The sequence below is a fragment of the Panthera uncia genome (assembly GCF_023721935.1).
Source record: "Panthera uncia isolate 11264 chromosome C1 unlocalized genomic scaffold, Puncia_PCG_1.0 HiC_scaffold_3, whole genome shotgun sequence".
NCBI lineage: Eukaryota > Metazoa > Chordata > Mammalia > Carnivora > Felidae > Panthera > Panthera uncia.
In genome coordinates, this window is record NW_026057584.1 from 108,952,961 (window position 1) to 108,976,408 (window position 23,448).

Below are 23,448 nucleotides of genomic sequence, written 5' to 3' on the forward strand. Positions count from 1 at the left end.
TTGTCAAAGATTAGTTGGCTATACATTTGTGGGTCCCTTTCTGGGTTCTCTATTCTGTTCCTTTAGATACAGTTTTTGTGTCAGTACCATACTGTCTTGATGATTGCAGCTTTATAATACATCTTGAAGCCTGGGATTGTTATGCCTCCAGCTTTGGTTTTCTTTTTCAAGGTTTCTTTGGCTATTCAGGGTCTTTTCTGGTTCCATACAAATTTCAGGATTGTTTGTTCTAGCTTTGTGAAGAATGCTGGTGTTATTTCCAGGATATGTTTTTATGTGAAAAAAAGAAAAAAAAACACAAAGTGCAAAAGAATATCTATAATATGTCACCTTTTGGATAAAAGAAAGGAAAATAAAAAAATATGTAAGAATACAGAAAACTGGAATAACACTATTAACCAAATGACTCAATTGACATTCTAGAGTATTCTGTCCAACATGAGCGGGATGTACACTCAAGTGCACCCAGAACATTCACCACAATAAGCTATTTTGTTGTCTGTGAAACAAGTCATAATAAATTCTAATAATTCTAATTGTAGAAAGTATGTTTTCTGACTACAACAGAATAAAATTAGAAATCAATGACATAAAGATATGTGGAAAATCTCCAAATATTTGGATATTAAGTAAGTCAAGGAATTTGGGTGAAGTAGTATGCATTTCCAAATCTATGCACTAGTGATTGGCTAAATTTTCCAGGCCTAGAAGGTGGTGCTTGCACGTGAAAGATTACTTGTTAAAACAAAATCTCCCAGAGTAAAAAATCTATGTGTAGAAAAGAGAGTAGGGGTACCAGGTGGTTCAGGCAGTTTAAGCATCTGGCTCTTGGTTTCGGCTTAGGTCATGATCTCACGGTTTGTGGGTTCAAGCCCCACATCGGGCTCTGCACTGACAGTATGGAGCCTGCTTGGGATTCTTTCTCTCTCCCTCTCTCTGCACCTCTCCTGCTCACTCCTTATCAGAATAAATAAATAAACATTAAAAGAAAGAACAAAGAGTAGAAGGAAATAAATGAAAATTTAGACATGTAGATTTGTTTGGATGATGGAGGTATAGGTTAATTCTGTATCTGAGTTTTCCAAACCTTTTTTTTTTTTTTTTAGCCAATGCGTTGTATTTTTTAATACTGAAAAGCATTACCACACAAAAGAGAGAGGTAATCAAAGAACTTGTTAGCAGCACTCTGCTGGAGAGGTACCTCCTCCAAGAAGCCTTCCTTGACTCTCCTTGCTGGCTTCATGCCCTTTCTCTGCATACCACCTCTGTCTCAGCCTTTCACCTGTTTTATAATCATCTGTGTCTGTGTCTCTCTCCTCACAGTCTGGTCTCCTTAAGGGCAAAGATTGTTTCAGGCACAGATAAGTGTTTACCAGGTGAAAGAAAGAATGTTAAATACACCATTTAACATTAGATATAGCATCTCTGTTCTGCATACCATAGATATACCATAGATTTGGTTGGATAAATCATCTTTCCTTCCATCAGGAAACAGGAAATGTGTGGAGAATTCTGTGAGACAGGGCTTTGGAATAGGAACTAAAGGTGTGGCTGCTGGATGTTGGTCACAGAGGCCAGACACTATGTCAAAACCAAGCTTAATCTATGTGATAACAACCAACCCGTGACTTGCTTGATCTGAAAACAAGGGATTTTGGAGGCTTGGGCCATGGATGGCAATTAATACGTTATAGAGAGTTCCTACAAAGATAATACAAGATGGCCCATGGCCTAAAGGAAGAATCTTTGGGTACTGCATAGACAACTGATTTTCCCGTTCAGGTCAGCAGGGCTTTAACTGTGCCTGAGCAGGTAAACAGAGGAAGTTCAGCCCAGTCTGATGCCCCTGAAGGTGCAACATGGGCCCATGCTAAGAAAGATTAGTGAGAGTTCTGGAGGGGAAGAATGAGGAATGGAAGAGCTAGCCTGGAATGGAAAAGAACTTAAGTGGTAGGAGGCCCTTCCATGGCCTTCTGGCCAACATACTGCATTATTTTAATTCTGTGTGGCCAAAGCTTTGCTCCATCACAGGACACCCACAAGCTGCACCTCAGCATCACTGCACAGAGCCCAGTGTCAGTTACCCTGGATGCCACTCTGCCTTGCAGATTTGCTCTGTGTCACCTTCAGCTTTTCCTATTCACATCGAACAAACTACAAGTAAAGACTGGTGGGGATCTGTCTGCTTTTCATCTTTAGTATTCTTCTGAGTTTACAACTAGACTGAGTCCTGTGCTATTGTGTGTACCCAGATTTATGTATAAATGTTAAAACACCATCTGGAAAAGCAAATGGCTCTTTGAAGTCTGTGGAGAAGGCACCAGATGGAAGCTTATAAGGCTCTTTTGCTCCCAAAAGCCCTGCTTCCAAAACATCCTCAAGTATGATTTTTAAAAATATTGTTCAGCATTCCTGGGCTTTGCTATCAATAAAACGTATATGTGGAAGCATGCATCTATGTGTCAGTGTGGAGGGCAGAATAGCAGTCCCCAAATCGTGCTGTGATCCCCAGAATCGGTAAACATTACCTTACATGGCAAAAGTGACTTTGCTGATGTGATTAAAGGTATAGACCTTGAGACAGGGAGATTATCCAAATGGGTACAATCTAATCACATGAGTCCTTAAACATTTGAACCTTTTGGGCACCTGGGTGGCTCAGTCGGTTAAACTTCTGACTTCAGCTCAGGTCATGATCTCACAGTTGGTGAATTCGAGCTGTGTGTCAGGCTCTGTGCTGACAGCTCGGAGCCTGGAGCCTGCTTTGGATTCTGTGTCTCCCTTTCTCTCTCAGAAATAAATAAACACACACAAAAATTTTCTTTTAAAGTTTGAACCTTTCCAAGTTGTAGTGGGAGAGACGCAGTGACAGAAGAGTCAGAGAACGGTAGCATGAGGAGGATTCGGCACCCTGTTACTGGGTGAGCTGCAGGGTGCTTTGTGCATGGACCAGAGAGAAGCCTCTAGCAACTAGGGGCAGCCAGGTGACAGCCAGAAAGGAAATGGTGACCTCAGCTCAAAAGCCACAGGGAACTGAATTCTGCCAAAGCCCGAATGAGCAAGGAAGTGTGTGCTTCCCAGTAGCTTCCAGAGAGGCATGCCACTCTCCCAGCACCTTGGTTTTAGCTAGCAAGACCCATGTTGGATTTCTGACCCAAAGAACTATATGGTAATAAATTTATGCTATTTTAAGTTTGCGGCAATTTGTTCTCTCAGCGATAGAAAACTAATACAGACTGGGCGCCTGGGTGGCTCATACTCGTGATTTTGGCTCAGGTCATGATCTCATGGTTCATTGGTTCGAGCCCTGCTTGGGATTCTCTCTTTCCCTCTCTGTCTGTCTCTCCCCCGCTTGCGTACGTGCTCTCTCTCTCTCTCAAAATAAACAAATAAATGTTAAAAAAAAAGAAAACTAATACAGGCAAGAAACCATATACTGCATTTGTTTAAAAGGTTAAAGCTCCCGAACCAGTGTTTTTCTAATCCGTGGACCACAGCCCATTAATCTTTGGCCTTTACAAGTATTAAATTTTTTGAGGTGTCTTTGTTATACCTCAGTAAAAAAAGAAAAAGGAGAAAATATCACAGTGCATTTCACAGGTTCTTACCCCCAAACTGTACCCATTGTGACAAATATTGGTACCGATTGTGACAACTTAGTGAGGGAGACAGCACAAAGGATGTAGGTGGGCTGCAAATCGTGTTTCCAGCTTCTGTTTACTGAGGCCACTTAATTCAGTAGTAAATAACAACTGGTTTTACCATTAACAAGATGGAGAGAAAGCTTAATTTTAACATTATTGTCATTTATAGCTGTGACACACAGAATTTTACCTGCAGTTAGCAATGAGGCTTCCCGCTGAGTTTATATGTGAACATCCACATAACTTTTAACCAGATATGTGAATAGTAGCTTTGTCCTTGAGGGTTCTGTGATGGAATAAATTTGTGAGCAGGAATTAAAGTTATTCCTCATTTTTAGTTTTTGTATTGTTTGTTTTGTTTTTTCTTTGGGTTATATATACATATGAATAGAATAATATTTGACATGATTGAATATGCAAGGGTAAAGTGTTGCTTCACGAAATACTTTCCACTTTTGTAGATATGTTTAACAGTGTTAGGTCATGATGTGAAATGTGTTGCTGTATGTTGTAGTCTGAATACTGTTCTAGGTTGGGCCATTGAAATGCAGTTGTTATGGGTAAAATTTATGATCGAACAATCTGTAGTGTAGGGATTTTTTTTTTTTTTTTTTTTTTTGCTACAAGACTGTTTACAAAGGCAAAAATATTAAGAGGAAAAGAATTCCCAGTGGGTAGAGGGTTTTTTTTTCAAGGCATCATTGAGGTATAGGCCTCAGGCTACCATGCAGGGTAGAGATTCCTCAGAAACCACATAAAATGATCGTGGAACTTCTGGCCTCCAAATCTCTATTTCTGGTCAGAGTAAGGAGGATACAATTTCTTTCTTTCTTCTTCTTTTTTAATGTTTATTTATTTTTGAGAGAGAGAAAGAGAGAGTGAGAGCTGGGGAGGGGCAGAGAGAGGGAGGGAGACACAGAATCCGAATCAGGCTTCATGCTCTGAGCTGTCAGTGCAGAGCTGGATGCAGGCCTTGAACCCACAGTCCGCAAGATCGTGACCTGAGCCAAAGTCGGACGCTCAACCAACTGAGCCACCCAGGCACCCCAGGTGGATACAATTTTAGTTGCTCTCTTTACTCCCAGCAAGGGGATCCCTTGCCCATCCAACTTCAGGTCTGCCTGGGCTGGTGTACCCAAGGCCACTCTGTGTGCACTGGCACAGGGCCACACTTCTTTGTGGCTTTGGGCTGTGTAAGAAATTACCACAAAACATGGTGGCATTAAAAAAAATAAGAAGTATTATCTTTAATAGTTTCATAGTTTCATAGTTTAACTGAGTGAATCTGGCTTGAGGTCTTTCCCCAGGTCGCAGTTAAGACATGGACAGGGATTGTAGTCATCTGACAACAGGGGGATTGAATTCCAAGAGGCTGCAAAAGCTGATGCTGGCTGTTGGCTGCAGGCCTCACTTCCTGCTCACATAGATGTCTCCTTGGGGTCTCCTTGAGTCTCAACACCAATGTGGCAGTTGGTTTCTCCCAGAGTGAGTAATGCAAGAGAAAGCAAGATGGAAAGTCTCTTATGACTTTACCTCAAAAGACATACTCCATAATTTCCACACTACCCTATTCTTAATGCACTTCATCCATGTTCACTACAGGAGGGGACCACGCAGGGTGTGAACACCAGGAGGCAAGAGTCCTTGGAGGCCATTTCCAAACCTTCTTACAGACTCCTGAAGCAATCTGATATACAGAGTGCACTAATTTACTTTAGCAGAATAAGGACCTAAATTATAGTTGCCAAGAAGTGATGGAGTTTCCATAAGATTGTAATTCAGATCGGGGGCACCTGGGTGGCTCAGTTGTTTAAGCATCCGACTTCAGCTCAGGTTATGTTCTCCCAGTTCATAGATTCAAGCCCCACATCAGGCTCTATGCTGATGGTTCTGTGTCTCCCTCTCTCTCTGCCTCTCTCCTGTTCATATTCTGCCTCTCTCTTGCTCTCAAAAATAAATAAAACATTAAAAAATTTTTTTAAAAAAGAATATAATTGAGATCAGCTCGGGAATGAGAAGATGAACCCATATTAAATTAAACCTATATTAAAAGAACAGTAGGCAATCACTATGACATGGATACCTTATTGAAAAATCCTAGGGCATAGACATGCTTAGAGAAAATCAGGACTTGGAGACCACCCCTCCTACTACAAATGCCAAAGGTGTGAGTGATAATGGTCGGAAATTACACCTCACAGGTGCCATGTGAAAATGCATTGAGCAATGACCTCCAGCTATCGTACCTGCTGCACGTGTACATCTGGCCAAGAAGGATCAGGTGCAGGTAAGTCTCCCAAGGAGCTATTAGTGACATCTCCCAAGAAGGGTGGGGAGGGAATGGCAGTGAAGAGAGTCACCTCTGTGCCTGGAGGGCTTGCTCCCTCAGGGGCTTGCGCACACAGGGCATGCCTCCTGCAGAGCTGGTGAGCACCAGGGCTGATCCCTGCATCCTGAGACATGGAACAGCCTGCTTCCCCGAGAACTGTGATTTTTCCCAAAGGTCAGGCTTTCTCTGTAGACCTGAGTGGGCCATGGCTGGTCAGTCTGTGGGAATAGGGCTTCTTATTGGGGGAGAAAGTAAAACTTGTCGGTACCTGTGGACCTCACTACCCACATGCCACTGACCTGTAAAGCAGTGAAGCCAGTGCTCCTGTCTCACAGGTAGGGACACGTTTCTAGGTGTTGCCTTTTGGAACTTCATCTGCATGTTCTTATGCCTCCTCTCTTTTCCTCTCCTTTATTTGGCCACATGTTTAAAGTACGTTTTTTTAAAAGTTTTTTTTTTTTTAATGTTTATTTGTTTTTGAGAGAGCGAGACAGAGAGCAAGAGGGGAGGGGCAGAGAGAGAGAGGGAGACACAGAATCCGAAGCAGGTTCCAGGCTCTGAGCTGTCAGCACAGACCCTGATGTGGGGCTCGAACTCACAAGCTCTTACATCATGACCTAAGCTGAAGTCGGGTGCTTAACTGACTGAGCCACCCAGGTGCCCCTAAAATATGTTTTGAAAATAAGTTCATTTACTTTTTTTATACAATTAATAGTCATGTGTTTTAAAATTTAAAGGCCATAGAGTGACATAAAAGGATGTAGAGTGAAAGCTTCCTTCCTATCCAGTGGTGATACATGTTTAACAATTTACTTTCTAAAAATGGCGCCTCATGTAACAATGTGTGTCAACTATACTTAAATAAAAGAAAATTAGAAAAAAGAGGGGTGACTGGGTGGCTCAGTCATGTAAGCATTCGACTCTTTATTTCGGCTTGGGTCATGATCTTATGGTTTGTGAGTTCAAGCCCCACATTGGGCTCTGCACTGACAGTGTGGAGCCTGCTTTGGATTCTCTCTCTCCCTTCTCCTCTCTCTCCTTCTCTGCCACTCACAGTCTCTGTCTCTCTCAAAAGAAATAACTAAACTTAAAAAAAAAAAATCTGTCTCTCCCTCTTCCTCTGCCCTTCCACCATGTGCGTGACCACCTTCCCTCACTCTCTCTCTCTGAAAAACATTTGAAAAACAATTATAAAAAGGAAAGAAAAGTGGTTTCCTTCTCCATCAGGATATCTTGGGCTTTTCTGTGTGCAGGTTGGACCCTGAGAGTGAAAGGGAAAGCAGAAACTGCCAGGCCTCTTAAGGTTTGGGCTTGGAAGTCACAGAATGACATGTCCACAACACTCTCCCGGTCAAAGCAAGTCAAAAGACCAGTCCAGATTTAAGGGGTGAGGTGATAGATTCCACCTCGTGGTGGAAGGAATGGCAAAATCACATTGCAATGGGGAGGTGTGATAGCGGGAGGGGTGGGCCATGCTGCATAAATCGGATGGCCCTAGGTGTTTCTGTTGCCACAGTCCAGGGGCACAGGCCTATTAAAAGGTTGAGGCCTCATCATAGGATTACAGAACAGATTACTGAATGCTTGCCCTCTCCTTAGTCTTACCAACCACATCAACAGGGCTCCTGGATAATAATGTGGTTTACAGCTAACAGAACTATAACGATCAGACTCTACTTAAGATGCCATTTCTAGGGAAACCCAAAAATAACAGAGGAGAGAAAAACAAGGACACTGGAGGACATAGAGGTCTCTGACATGCACAGCTATAGCAAACAGTAAACACAGCTAACTGCTGGCCAGAAAAACACAAAAATTCACACTGAGGCCTATTTACCTCATTTCTTTTTACCCAGTACATCATGTATGGGTTTTAAGCAAAAGTTACAGGCATACAGGCAGATATTGTGGAATTATCACAATGGGATCTTTAAAGTAACAAGCCAAGGGCTCTAATGGAAAAAGTGGACAATATGCAAGAACTTCTGTGTCCTCATAAGATGTAAGGGCAAGGGGTGCCTGAGTGGCTCAGTTAGTTGAGTGTCAGACTTGGGCTCAGGTCATGATCTTGGAGTTTGAGTTTGAGCCGCGCATTGGTCTCTGTGCTGACAGCTCAGAGTCTGGAGTCTGCTTCAGATTCTGTGTCTCCCTCTCTCTGCCCCTTCCCTGCTTGTGCTCTCACTTTCTCTCAAAAATAAGTAAGGTTAAAAAAAAAAAAAAAAAAAGACAGAAGGGCAAGGGAGCTCTCTGGAGTCTCTTTCTGTAAGGGCGCTAACCCCATTCAGGAGGGCCCCACTCTCATGACCTAATCACCTCCCCAAAGCCTCACCTCTAAATGCTATCACACTGACAGTCAGGTTTTACTATATAAATTTGAGGAGGACACAAATATGCAGTCCATAGCAGATGGTGAAAAGATCAGTGATCTGCTAGGGATTTGGGGGAGAATTGCAGAGGTGAATCGAGGAGTAAGTTATTATTTTTCGTTAATCTTTAACATTTATGATTTCCCCCTTCTAGATAGATTTGATTTTTAAATATTTTATTTTATTAAAAATAATTTTTTAAATGTTTATTCATTTTTGAGAGAGAGAGAGAGAGAGAGAGAGAGAAAGAGAGAGAGAGTGTGCTGGCAGGGAGGGGCAGAGGGAGGGGCAGAGAGAGAGGGAGGCACAGAATTCCAAGCAGATTTCAGACTCCAAGCTGTCAGCACAGAGCCGGAAGTGGGGCTGAAGCTCAGCACCCTGAGGTCAAGACCCGAGCCCACGACCGAGGCTTAACCGACTGAGGTACCCAGGCGCCCCTACAGAAATTTTTGCACAGCGATTTATATTGGGCAAAAAATTTTTTTTTCCAAAAAAAAAAACCAAAAAAAAAAAACCAAAAACAAAAGGTAAGCAAATTGCCACTGCCAGTATAATGTAAGCTAAATCGTCTCATAAAACTTAAAAAGTTTTCCTTTTCCCACGCTCCCAGGAACGGTAGTTATCAAAATTTAGTTAGGGGTTACGATAGTCTAAGATGCCCAGAAACATTAAGAAATTTTGTGCTTTAGTTGTGCAGCAGTGCTTGTAATGTAAGGGTTTAAGGAAGTAGCCTCTGAAGCTCCCCAAAGTCCAGGTCGGAAAAAAGGCTGAAACCCCTATTCGGCTTCACCAGCTGGTACAGCCTTGGGTCTCAGCTGTCGGCTCCTAGTCCCACTCCCCAGACCGTAAAAGTGCTCTCTTCCCAGCCACACTGCACAGCCAGAGAAAGGAGGGAGGCGGGGACTCCTCGGATACAAGATGGCGACCACACGACGCTCTAGGCTGCCCCAGCCGCGACTCGGTAGCCGGAAGTCCTCCGGCTCTCGCCAGTAGGAAGCGGAAGTAAAAAGGTAGAAGGCAGCTGGGTTATTGCTTTGAGAGACCGGCTTGTGAGGGGAGCCGCGGGAAAGGCGCGTGTCGGCCGCTCACTGGCGCAGCCGCTGCTGCCGCCGTCACCGCCCCGCCCCGGCGTTGTCGCTGACATCGTCGCGGACGAAGCGTGGCCCCAGCATGGGCAGGAAGGGGGACGCGAGCGGCGCGTGTGCCGCGGCTGCGCGGCCGGTGACAGGTACCCCTGGCGTGGCGTGGGGAGGTCTCGTGGACGGGGACAGGGTCTGGGACGTGAGGCGACCTCGTGCCCTGGTCACCTTGAGCTTCCGCTTCTTCCCTGACTCAGTTTCTCCTTCTGTGTACCAGTCCTCCCCCTATTTGTGAGTCCTCCGAGTTGCCCTCACTGGTCTTACGGGCAAAGTATAGTTTCTGCGAGAGTGGCCGCGGACTCTCTTGTAGCCGTTTTTGAGCCTTTACTGAAGAGCTTTGAGATCCGTGTGCCCAAGTGCAGAAGGAGGTGGGGGAAGTGCCCTAACTTGAGTTTGGACCTCGTCTGACCCTAAGTAGGTTGAGAACCAGCAGTTTGCAGGACTCTGATTGGAGAACGACTTGATCTTTTTGTAGATTTCTGTTTTTTCCCTAAAATGAATCAGGGTGATGCCTACTGGTTGCCATTTTCATTTAAGTACGAGGATCTGTTGGCTGGTAATTGGATAATTCGGTTTCACTTTTCGTGTGGGACCTGCCAGAAGATCTGCGTACATCGCCAATAAGTTATGGATGTGAACTGTTCTCCGTTGGCCAAAACCTCTAGATTGTTTTGCATTTCTTGCCAGATTTGAGAACTAGCATATTATGTTCATTTGAAGTCTGGGGGTCTTATGTCTTACTGTGCGATACTATGTTGGAAACATTCATCAAGCACTTGCCAGCCAGTTTTAGTATGATGTTTGAAGACATTTAAAATAGTTATTTAAGGCCACAAAATAAGGGATGATGGTAGCCTTTCCACTTGACCTGCTTTAGACAAACTTAGTTGGCACTCATTTTTATTAAAGGAAATAAACATTGCTTTGTATAGTTGTGTGGCAGTTGTACAATGCACGCTTACCTTGAGGGGAAGAAATTGAACTATGTAGAAAATTCTTTTAGGTTTTTTTCTGCAGTTACCTGTGATCATTTTCATATCAGATGTATAGTAACTACTTTTATAAAAAATTAGCAAATGGTTTTGCTAATAGTTATAAATACATATTAACTTTAATTATTTGAGAAGTAAAATTATTTCTTGAGGGGTCGTTCCTAATATTTTTCTCACTGTTAATCTTGTATGTTGATGCTCAGATGGCTATCTATAAACTTGCAAGGTGCAAGTTGGTTTTTTAAGAGATTGTAAGCTATTATCTTCAATTTAGAAATGGAAAAAGAAAAAGTTGGTGATTTGTAATTTTATGCCTCTTCTGTTTTCCAAAAACTGAAAAGTGTTTGGGGCGCCTGGGTGGCTCAGTCGGTTAAGCGTCCAACTTCGGCTCAGGTCATGATCTCGCAGTGAGTTAGTTTGAGTCCTGGGTCGGGCTCTGTGCTGACAGCTCAGAGCCTGGAGCTTGGTTCAGATTCTGTGTTTCCGTCTGTCTCTGCCCCTCCCCCACTTGTGCTCTGTCTGTCTCTCTCAAAAATAAATAAATGTAAAAAAAAAGTGAAAAGTGTTTGCCAAACTGCAATTTTTATTAATATTTCCAAAATTTTACTGTAGGTCAGTGAGCAAGAGATAGTCATTGAACTGAGGAAGCTGGGCCATGGACTAGATCTTACAGATATAACATTTGCGCCTAGGACTTATTAAAGAATGTTTTTAATTTACCCATTTTGCCACAAGCATTATGTCTGTGATCATGGAGTGCCACCTTGGGATTCTGACAACGATTATTTCTTAGACTGTTCATATTTATAAGCAACATTTAAGGACCACTAGGATCGGAGTGTAAGATTCTCATAAAATGAAGGCATTCTCAAACAAAAGGCCACTTCTGTGAAGTTCTTACTTCTGCTTCTCTAAACAGTCTTTTCTTGTGGTTTTACCTGTTGCATCTAGGCTGCGGGGTCTGGGTAGGAAAGTTCTTCTGTAGTGGCCACTTTCCTCTGTCACCTCCAAGCGGTGCTATACCTTGCCCCAAGAACTGTCACTGTTTTTCGAACAATTCAAGGGGAACGCTGGGCGAGTCTCGGTGCGTACAATTTTCATTTTAATCTTTTAAGTCCTAAGCATCTTTCCTCTTGGTATCAAACTCCTTTCTTTGTATTTGCTTTCATTCATCCTTTAATGAAGACTGTGTTTATTTCATTCTGAGCACCTCCTGTGTTCCAGGCATTATGCTAGGCATTTGACCCTGACAAACAAAATTCCCTGCTTTTTTTTTTTTTAATTTATTTTGAGAGAGAGAGAGAGCACAAGCAGGGGAGGAACATAGGGAGGGAGAGAGAGAGAGAGTGCGAGTGCATAAGCAGGGGAGGAGGAACATAGGGAGGGAGGGGGAGAGAGAGAGAGAGAGAGAGAGAGAGAGAGAGAGAATCTCAAGCAGGCTCCTCACTGTGATCCCAGAGCCCGATGCAAGACTTGAACTCCCAAACCTCGAGATCATGACCTGAGCGGAAATCAAGAGTTGGTCACCCAACAGGCTGAACCACCCAGGTGCCCCCCAAATTCCCTGCTCTTGAGGAGGTCACATTCCATCCCCAAAGCCAGCCTGAATACAGATCTGTCAGGCTGGTTGGTCACTTCTTTTGGGTCCCAGCTTCAGGCTGGCATGCTTGGTTTTGGGTTGAAACTGTGCCTTTCTCAGCCACCTGTATCCCAAGGTCTCTGTCCCTAGAAAGTCCTTGGACTTGCCTTGGTTCTCACAAGAAAGCTTTTTGCTTAGTTTGGTTCTGCACAGTATGAATTCTTACCCTTCCAAAGCTAGGGAACCGGGGGAGATAGCATGGTATTGTAGAACTTAAAAACAGGCAGATGTGGGTTCCAAGCATTGCTATTTATTAGTTGGGCAAGTTACTCGGCTTCTCCAAGCTTCCATTTTCTTATTTTTAAAGGTGAAATTATAGTGTTTCACCCATTATGCAGCATAGTTATGGAATATCTGCTGTTTGCCAGGTGCTGTGCTATTTGCTGTGGTGAACAAAATAGACATGGCAACCACCCTCCAGGAGCTGCAGTCTCCTGGATAAGTTGTGTGGAAGGACTAGAAGTCATGGTGTATGCAAAGCACCTGACGCAGTGTTTGGCCCAGAGCATTTGGTCGGTAATGGCTAATGTTTCCTCAGGGACCTTTTGTCACTTCCAGTTCCCTCACCACTCTGTGCATGAAGCCTGCCTGGGGTTACTGACAGTGTTTCAATTTCCTGTCCATGGTCACATCTTTTGGGACAGCACATGTAGGCCCCTTCAGGAAAAATTGTAAACATAGCTGTAGCACAGTACTGCTTGAACGTAGTTCATATATTCTGTCTCCAGTTTAGACGTTTTGTGACTTTTGGGGATGATTTTTTCCCCCTAATCACAGAATATATATTTCCAATTTTTTGAGACCATGCAGTAACAATGATGTGTTCTTATTCTATAGTTTAGAAGGTGGTTTCTTTTCCTTATAAAAACATGTTTTACTAGAACGGTTAATTCTGCTATAGTACTTGGCACTTCATGAAGTGATCTTCATGTCACTTTTTCATTCTCACAGTGTCCAAGTGCGGTAGATACTGATATTCCTATTTCAGAGTCTGGGAGAAGGGCCAGAGATGTTACTAGGGGACTTGCTTATGGTTAAACTGCTAGTAAGTAGCAAAGTCAGTAAGTGAAGTAAGTCCCTAACTCTAAACGGTTCTCTCTTTTTTCCCAACCATGTTTTTCCATCATGCAGAGCAGGATTCTGAGGCTGCAGTCTGTGGACTGGTAGGGGAGGGTGTCTAAGAGTTTTTGAGTTTTTGAGTGGTCTGAAATTGTATCTAAAAGTTTGCATCCTTGCTTGCTCCTCTGCAGGAAATGTCAGTAACTTTTGCTACATTCTGAAAGTCCCCTCCCCAAAATCACTGCTAGCAGGTTTCAGTGTTGGGGGTCTAGTTTGGTTAGCCCTAGTCTTTGCAAATTTTGTGGGGTTTTTTTTTTTTTTAGTGCTTATTTATAAATGGGATGTTAATATTTGTTTATATTAATTTGTCAGTCGATTAAATCAATTAAGGTGGCAGTGCCTGAACTAAAGACTCTTAAAAAGCAGCTTTTCTATTTGGTATCTTTTATTTTGCTTTTGCCCATTTGTTCTTTAGAGATATTGTGTGTTATATATGAAGCAGGATGTTGGCACAGATGTTAATGCTTTTTGTAAAAAGAAGGTAGTGACTGGTCTCCCAGATGATAGCTTTTATAGCCAATATCTCGAGGAATTGGGGTGAGTGAGGTGAGCCTTACCAGACATTAGCATGCGCAAGCACAGCTTTGGCATAGTGTTTCCCACAGATTCATGGCCCCTTTGGGTTCCCATTCAAATGGGTAGAACTTGGATGCTGACTTATATAGCCCACGGGAAACCTGCTTAGGGTTCTGTGAGCAGACTTTTGAGATGAAAAATCAGACCAAAGAAGCCCTGCAGCTCGAGGCCTTTTTCTGAAATGATCTAGACACATCAGCATGCTTAAGGACATTGCTGCTGGGAGGTTGGAAGGCCTGCATTGTATGGCCATGCCAATTTACCAGTGACCCCAGCTTATTTTGTAGATAGGGACCTGTTTAACTTCCTTCATTCCGGGACTGTTTTATGCGTTTACATTGAAGTGTTAGCTTCCTAGGATTGCTGTGACAGTGCATCAAACTGTGTGGCTTACGGCAACAGCAGTTCCTTGCCTTCCAGTTGTGGAGGCTAAACATTCTAAATCATGGTGTCACAGCTCATGTTCCATCCAAAATCTGTAGGGGAGGGTCTTTCTTTCCCTCTTCCAGCATCTGCTGGCCCTAGGTGTTCTGTGGTTTGCAGCGTGGTTTGCAGTGTAGTTCCAACAAGTGCCTCTGTCCTCACTGGCACTCTCCCGGTGTCCCTTCACATGGTCTTCCCGCTGTGTGCCTGTCTCTGTGTCCACATTTTCCTTTTTTTTTTTTTTTTTTTAACACCAGTCATATTGGGTTAAGGTTCACCCTAATGACCCAATTTTAACCAGGTTACCTCTGCTAAGATCCTATTTCCAAATAAGTTCACATTTCAAGGTGCTGGGATTAGGACTTCATAACTTTTGGGGGGTGGGCACCATTTAATACCCATCATTTATGTTTTCATCTAAGCTTTGTTTACTCTCATGCTTCATAAAGTAGAATTATGTGTAAACTGCTGTGCCACCAACTGACTTTTATACTTCCGTAGAGGCGACCCAGGAAATGCAGTGCAGTCTTTATAGGAAAGCATTCCATGAACTTCACGGCTTTAGTTCTACATCAGTCGCTCAGCAAATATCTGTTGAACTATGGAGATATTAGGTGCTGTTATGTTTCAGAAACATTTCCATTTCTGTAATTCTCATGTTATTTTGTGTCTCTAAGTATTAAGATTCAGGTTTAAACATTTCCTGTGGCAAAACCTTTTTTTAAAATTTTCCTGTTTTTAGGAGTTTGCTATAAAATGGAACTTCTGATTGTATTCACTGGACTATGGCTGTTTTCTTCAGTAAAGGCAGATTCAAAAGCCATTACAACCTCTCTTACAACAAAATGGTTTTCCACTCCATTGTTGTTAGAAGTCAGGTAAGAAGACATCTTTTTTTTCTTTCATGTGTTTGAGTAAAAATGTAGGATCTGCTAGTGAATATTCAGGAGCCTTTTAGGCAGCGAGATTGTCATCATCACATGGATTTAGTCAGCACCTCTTTCAGTGTGCACTGTGCTGTGTACTAGTCAGAGGCTGTTATAACACAGAAGCTGTTGGTACCATAGGGTAATCATGATTCATAGAGATACTTAAGGACTTCTTTGGACAAATGTATTGAATTGGTTAAATTATCTTGCAAGGAAGGTATACATGTAGTAATAAAGGAAGAGGGTGTCGTACTTAAAGGAATTTTTCTATTTATTTGAAGAAGGTTTTAAGAGGTGTTTAATGAAAGAGAAAGAAGACAGCTTGGCGAGACGGGAGAAGGAGGGAATGCTCCTTCTAAGAAGCCGGAAGAAGACCTTGGGATAACAAGAGTGCAGAGGGGAAGCTGAGGACATAGCTGGATTTTATCTAAGATGTACATGTTGTACATTTTAACATCTCCAAAATTAGGATGCCTTTTGATGAAATCAAGATGTTACCTTACAAATTAAAATTGGTAGCATTTTCCTTTGTAGAGTTTCATTGAAAACAACAATGTGCCTTAACATCAACAGTGTCTTAAAATTGGTGAAATACAATATAGTCAATGATTTCTTGGGAGATTTTGTATTCTGAATGTACCTTCAAGTTAGTGTTTATAACATAAAAACCAGACACCTCTCTTAGTCAGATTTTTGTTTATAGAGGGAAGCTTATTTTTACTGTATCTGAAATACTATATAGCTAGGACTTGTAGAGGTAGAGAATTGTTCTAAAGCATGAATTTAGGTAGACTGAAGGTCAAGCAGTTGGTGAATCTCACAATTTGATAGTGCGAGAAATTGGAACTGTTTCATTACTTCAGTTAACTTTGGCCTTTCTTTGTACCCTTCAATTTAGAATTAGGTTTTCTGACATTTCCCCCTTAATCCCTAGAAAAATGTGAATGAGGAGATTTTGTTAAGATGATGTGTTGATGAATAGTTTCATCTCCTAAGGAAACGGCTTCATTTGGTATTGATAAGAGGACCTGTGGGAAAGTGGGATGAGTATGAGCCGGTTTTGACTTGCAGAGGAGCCTCATGGATTGTCACTTCTCTGTGCCTCCCTTTTCTCAGCAATAAAATGCACCCCCCCCCATTCCTGCTGCATTCATTTCTTAGCAGTGTTATAGTGACTAATTTGATAAGTGGATTGAGCTCCTCCAGTGTCAGAACTTTATTAGATAGAGGGCAGCTGTAAAAGTGAAGTGACTGAAGGTTGTTGAGATCTAAACTGCCTGAGCCAGGACTCTGACAACTGAAATACGCCCCCGCCCCCGCCAATCTTATTTTAGATGATTTGTCTGGTATAAATCTAAGTGTTTGAGATTTACTATCATTTTCTAAATAATCTTGTGCAATTAACTGTAACCACTGATGTCTTATAATATTCTGCTTGACATTCTTTACTGAGTTACACTCAGTTACTCTCCACACTAATTTTTCGGTTTTTGTGCCTTGTCTCGGAAGATTCTTATGGTGTATACTTATGGGACTTTTGAAAAACTATGTTAAAACTGTCAGCCTTAATTAATCAATTTTTTCCCATTTCTTTGATCTCTGTGAAGTGAGTAATGTATAATGCTTCCTTCACCAACTTTCCTTTCACAAACATTGCCCCTTTTCATAATTTCCTGGCCATTTGCCATTTTGGTTGACTATTTAGTCCTCTTGTATGGCTATTTGCAGACAGTTTACCAAGGTAATGGGACTTCTAGGCAACTCAGAAATAAGTTGCACGTATTTGAAATCCTTGATAGTTACCTCCAGAGCTAGCTGAGGCCACCAGTCTTCCCTCCCAGGTCCATGGCAGATATTGATGGCAATCACAGCCCTGTCCATCTGGGTGAGGGTGAAGAGACAGAATATTTCTTTACACATCGAGGCATGCAACTACCACAGATATTTTGCCTTCCTTGCATCTAGTGCTTAGGGACTAAAAATATTCCCGTGTATATTTTTAGACTGGCTTGATCCTAATGAAGCACATGTAGCTTTCTGGTTGTTCATGAATTGATATATATTTAATTGAAGTAAAACACTGAATATGTTTTGAACAGCCATAGTTACTAACAGAAATATTGTATAAATAAAGTACTATTATTAAAATTGAAACTTATAATCATTTATTGAGTACTAGATAGTGTAATGGCCCAAGAACGTACCATGGTAGAGATATAAATCAAATAGATTTGAGTTTACACTCCAGATTTGTAATTTGCTAATTCTGTGCCCTTAAGCAAATCAATAACCTGTCTGAATTTGTTTCTTTATGCTAAAGATGGTTGTAAGTCAGGATGGCTGTGAGGATTTAAGGACATGGGTGAATGTGTCAAGCACAGTGCCTGTCACATAGTAAGCCCTCTTTTTTTTTTTTTTTTTACATCCTTTAAAAAAAAATTTTTTTTTTAAATGTTTATTTATTTCCAAAGGAGAGAGAGACAGAGTGTGAGTGGAGGAGGGACAGAGGGAGAGAGATCGAGACATACACACACAGAATCTGAAGCAGGCTGCAAACTCTGAGCTGTCAGCACAGAGCCTGACACAGGGCTCGAACTCACAAACTGCGAGATCATGACCTGAGCTGAAGTTGGGCGCTCAATCGTCTGAGCCACCCAGGCGCCCCTTTTTACATCTTTTTTAATGTGTATTTATTTTTGAGAGAGAGCAAGTGCAAGCTGGGGAGGGGCGGGGGAGGGGAGACAGAGTATCTAAAGTGGGCTCTGCACTGATAGCAGAAAGCCTGTTGTGGGGCTCAAAACCACGAACCATGAGATCATGACCTGAACTGAAGTTGGACGTTTAACCGACTGAACTACCTGGGCGCCCCCATAGTAAGCCCTTCTTAAATATTTATTTCCCTCCCCTTTCCTTTTGTTTCTTTAAAAAAAATTTTTTTTTAATGTTTATTATTATTGAGAGACAGAGAGAGACAGAGCATGAGCAAGGGAGGGACAGAGAGAGGGGGAGACACAGAATCTGAAGCAGGCTTCAGGCTCTGAGCTGTCAGCACAGAGCCCGACGTGGGACTTGAACTCACAAACTGTGAGATCATGACCTGAGTCAAAGTCAGATGCTTAACCAACTGAGCCACCCAGGCACCCCTATTTCCCTTCCCTTTTTAGTTTTGTATGGAAGGAAGACCAATTCTGATCGCCAACAATAACTTTGGAAATCTAGAAAACAAGTTTACTACCAGATTTATGGGCATTCAGGTTGTATATAGTTTTTGTTTTGTTTTGTTTTGCCATAGATTAAAAACTTTTTATTGTGATCTTTCAGAACATTTTTAAGTAGAATGGTACATTTAATGTGCTCTGCTTCTACCTGTCACCCATTTTAGCAATTACCAGCTCAAGTCCAGTAACCATCACCACACTACCTTCCTCCCTTCCCCTGCTGGAATATTTTGCAACAAATCCTAGACATCATATAATTTCATCTGAAAAACTATAGATGTTTTACTCAATGGAAAAGGTATAAGAAACTAAAAAACAATTTAAAATGAAAAGCAAAAAACATAAATGGTAGTAGCATTCCTTTTAATAATAATCTTGTTATTGTCTTACCTTTCTTGGATTAGGGCAGTGTATCTAGTAATTAATTTTTTTAAGATTGTTTGAGGGGCACCTGGGTGGCTCAGTTGGTAAGCATCCAACTTTGACTTTGGTTCATGGCTTCAAGTTCTGCATTGGGCTCTGTGCTGACAGCTCAGAGCCTAGAGCCTACTTTGGATTCTGTGTCTCCCTCTCTGCCCCTTCCCTGCTCATGCTCTGTGTTTCTCTGTCTCTCAAAAAAATAAATGTTAAAAAAATTAAAAAAGATTGTTTGAAACTTAGATGTTGTAACACTTATTTATGCAGTGGATGATGAAGAGTATACTTCAAGAAGTTTTCCTGTAATTATATGAAGAACATATATTTATTGGCAGATGGCCTTGCAGGAAGGTCTTAGTTTCAGTGAATCCTTATTCTCATCACTACAACCTTTGAGTGTATTATCCCTCCCCTACTACCTCAAGCATATCTTGTGAATGCAGCTTTAATTTATGAATTCATGGTTTATTTGCATATCATAATCTGTCTTTGTATATGTTTTCTTAGGCCATAAGTTATTATAAGGTTGTTATGATGCCTATAGAAAGCCTAGAAAAATGCCACATTCAAGGAGGTACTAAATAATTTAATACATTATGATACTGGGTAGTTTCAGAAACCTAGTTTCAGAGAGGCTGTGTATTACCAGGAAATGTTTCTTATTTTTCCCATATTTCTGTGTCTAGCTGTGGAGTAGAGTGAGAGTTGTACACCCCAGTGTTGACAAGTAATGGGAAAGCCTTCCTTTGGCTAGGTAAGCTGAGATCAGATGTGTAGTTTGCTTTAAGACAGTGAGAGATCACCACTATGTTAGTATTATGTCTCGGAGGAGAAGATAACCAATTTACATGAATCATTCAGTCAGTACACACATTTTCTTCTAGGGATTTTAGACTCTTGAATGAAGGGAAATTTAGAATGGCCATTATTTTAGGTCTGTAGAGTAAAGTCAAGAAAAGATTAAGGTGGTGTTAAGTTCTAAGACCCGGTTTTTTTTTTTTTTAGATCAGTGCTAACTTTAAACTGAAATTTGGTGATCTTGAAATTTGGATTTAGGGATGTTAAAAGATTACAACATGCTGCCTTTAGTCTCCTAGAAAATTTTCTAGGGTTCATGTTTTCCTTGGGAGAGGACCTTAGGCAAAACATTTTTTGTTCTTTGTAAGGTCTTTCAGAAAATAAGTGAGCAGAACTGGTACCACAGTTATCAGTTCTTAATTCTACTTCCACTGCGGACAGCTTTTTCACAAATGGAGTTTCATAGGCTTTATTTATATTGGGACTTCCCTGTTACAGCATTGTGATTTTAGGTTTCTTAAGGGATACATATTAAGCTATTAATATGAATAAGTGAATAAGCTACTAAGCTAATTAGTTATTAATGGTTAAGCCAGTAAGAGTTATCGTTAGAATATATATTACACATGCTTGTGTATAATATAAAGTAAAAGCCAAACTGTTGACATTTGGAAACTTAAAAACCAAAACTTAAAAACCTATTTTTACTCTCTCAGAAATGTAACCTATATTAGAAGATTTTATTAAGTTGTTTCATTTCTGATATTTCCCCCCTTTTCTCCCAGTGAGTTTTTAGCGGAAGACAGTCAAGAGAAATTTTGGAATTTTGTAGAAGCCAGCCAAAATATTGGATCATCCGATCATCACGGTAAAATTGAAGCAGATGCTTCTTTGACTTTGGTATCTGCGAAAATATTAGGAAAAAAAATGGTCTCTTTCACAGTATGTATGGCTTTGCAATTAATGGAAAACATTTTTATCTTTAATGACTAGAGTTGTGATTCAAAAGTAATACTTTTGAAGCAAAGTTTATTATTTTTTATTTGAAAAATATTTTTTAAGGTTTTTTTTTTTTTGAGAGAGAGACAGAGCATGAGCGGGGGAGGGGCAGAGAGATTGGGAGACCCAGAATCTGAAGTAGGCTCCAGGCTCTGAGCTGTCAGCACAGAGCCTAATGCGGGGCTCGAACTCACAAACCGTGAGATCATGACCTGAGCTGAAGTCGGACGCTTAGCTGACTGAGCCACCCAGGTGCCCCTTGAAGCAAAGTTTATGACTTTGGCTGGAAGTACAACCTATGATTTCTTTTCCCCTCTTGTTTTTCTTTTGTGTTGTTTTATTAGAAGTGCTATAGAAATATTGTGTAGAAGAGAAATTCACTCAAAAATCATTTAGTATTAACTTAATCACCATCAGATTTGATTACTTTTTCTTTTGTTAATGAACTAATTATATAACTGATCTAATTATACAACTGATCTATTATCTATTAGGTTCGTTATCATTAACTAAAACCATCCAAAATGTTGCCTGTTCTGCCTGCCAGGCACCTACACCATATACCTACGAGTGTCAGGGTGTCAAATTAATGACAGTGTAAATTGTGTTGCTTATTTACAGTTTATAATGTGCATTCACATTTTGTAATTCAATAGAGTATAAACATTACTAGTCAAAGATGCCAATACACAGGTAGCTAAAACCTTGACAGGCCTTGCTGAAAAGGAAATGTGTGAAAACAATGTGACTGCTATTAGTATTTAACTGAATTGAGTCTCAACTGTTGGATTTTTTGAAAAATAATAGAAATTTTAAAAATCAAGTCTGAATCTCTTTTGTGTGATATTAGCAGAGAAATACGGGACTAAAGAAGAGATGTACTTGGTCCAGTGAGGCATGGGGTAGGGTTTGGGAGTGACTTTGCAGAGTAGGTGATGTCCTCGCTGAATTCTTCCTGTGGAGGTAGGTAGGAGTTAGTTATCCAGGTAAGTGGGGCAGTTGCAATCCAGGTAGAGGGAATAGTGTGAACAAAGAGAAGAAGAGAGGGGTGCCTGGCTGGCTCAGTTGGTAGAGAATCTGACATTTGATCTCAGGGTCATGAGTTCAGGCCCGATGTTGGGTGTAGAGATCACTTAAATGAATAAAACTTAAAAAAAAAGAGAGAGGAAGAGTCCAATTAATTTGTGTACTCCAGGGAATTCTAAGCATTTGACAACAGTTCAGGAAGGATAGTGGTAAGATTTTGCTATCATATACCTTTGTAACACATAGCTTTATACTGTATGAACGATCTTATTTGGATATGTCTACCTGTAGATAATTATTTTGGTTAATGTTCTTGGCAGGTACTGATTATTCCTATTATCATGCAATATTGGAAACTGCATTTCAGTTTCTGTCACCTCTGCAGCAGAATTTGTTGAAATTTTGTCTATCCCTTCATTCCTACTCGGCTACAATTCAAGCCTTCCAGCAGGTAAGTTCAGTCAGTGCTTACAAGATAATGGTATTTTTTAGGGGTTGTATAACATGATGATTGTTTGTATTGCAGTTATCCTGGCATTGTGTTACAGAGCTGTAACTTTTCTGCCTGAAATTTATGAGGATTTATGATGTTTATAAATAGAAAGCAAAACTGATACTAAATCTTCAGATCTCCGATTTTTTAATTATATAATTTGCGTTTACTTTCATTTAAGAAAAAAAATATCCACACAAAAACAAAACTATGAGACTTCATTTATACAACACGGCATATGGGTAATAGTCTTGCTAAACCATTTGACTGTGAATCTGATCACAGCCTGTAGAATGTAAAAGCTGTTCATAGGAAATATAGGGGATGAGAAATATGAAGCAATATCAGAAGGGTAACAGGAAAATCTGGAATGTAGAAAACTTTGTAGTAAAAATAATCTGATTTCTTCGACAAATATAAGGAAAGAGGTAAGGAAGAACTTCAAGAGAGACTTAAAATATATGTCAGCTTAATGCAATGTGTGGATCTTGTTGGATTTTGAGTTGAACAGACTCCTTAAAAAAAAAAGTAAGAGAATCAAAGATGAGCATACACCCATCGTGTATTTGATGTGAAAGAAATGTTAATTTTAAGATCACTATTTTATTATAAAGTAAAACAGGCACAGAAAATCATTCACAAGAAATACATGGTGTAATGAACACTTGTAACTTTCGCCCAGGTCATGAAGTAGAACTTTGCCAGGGCCACTGGCAGCCTTTGTGCTCTGTTCTCATGACAGCTGCCTCTCACCAGCCAAAAAGAACTACTTTCTTAACCTCTGTTGGAATGACTTGCTGTGTTTCTTTATCGTTTTACTGCCCAAGAGTGCATCTCCACACGATAGAATTCAGTCTTGCTGAGTTTTGAAAATTCTGATAACTTTTTGGGAGTGTGGCCCTAAATTTACAGGTTCTAGTTCTAGCGCTTTCTTTTCTTTGAATAACATACACTGTTAGCCCTATAAATATTTTCACAGTCTGTATTATTGATCACATACTCATGATACAGTTCAACTTTTTCTCTGTCCTCTGTTCCCTGCAAATTGGCAGCTGGATCCAGAGGCAGGGCTTGAACTCATGACCCAGAGATCAAGACCTGAGCTGAGCTCAAGAGTAGGATGCTTATAACCAACTGACCTACCCAGGCACCCATGGTTTTCTTAACTTTTAAAGGCTGGCATGGCTCCCTCTTTTTTTTTTTTTTTGTTTTTTATTTTTTTTTTTTGGGGGGGGGGGGGGGGGGGGGGTGGGTGGGGGGGGGGGGGGGGGGGGGGGCAAAGAGAGGAGACACAGAATCTGAAACAGGCTCCAGGCTCTGAGCTGTTAGCACAGAACCCAG

General features: G+C 41.1%; 1 protein-coding gene across 2 annotated transcripts in view; it reads left to right on the plus strand.

Moving 5' to 3' along the window:
* The first annotated feature begins 9,341 nt into the window (after positions 1 to 9,341).
* The window catches only part of UGGT1 (UDP-glucose glycoprotein glucosyltransferase 1), a 110,195-nt gene continuing 96,088 nt past the window's right edge, over positions 9,342 to 23,448 (plus strand). For both annotated transcript variants that reach the window (XM_049615805.1, XM_049615806.1), the window contains exons 1-4: positions 9,342 to 9,567; positions 14,970 to 15,105; positions 20,375 to 20,457; positions 21,935 to 22,065. In XM_049615805.1, coding sequence (XP_049471762.1) covers positions 9,510 to 9,567; positions 14,970 to 15,105; positions 20,375 to 20,457; positions 21,935 to 22,065 — 408 coding nt within the window. In that variant the 5' untranslated portion in view covers positions 9,342 to 9,509. The remainder of the gene's footprint in view (positions 9,568 to 14,969; positions 15,106 to 20,374; positions 20,458 to 21,934; positions 22,066 to 23,448) is intronic.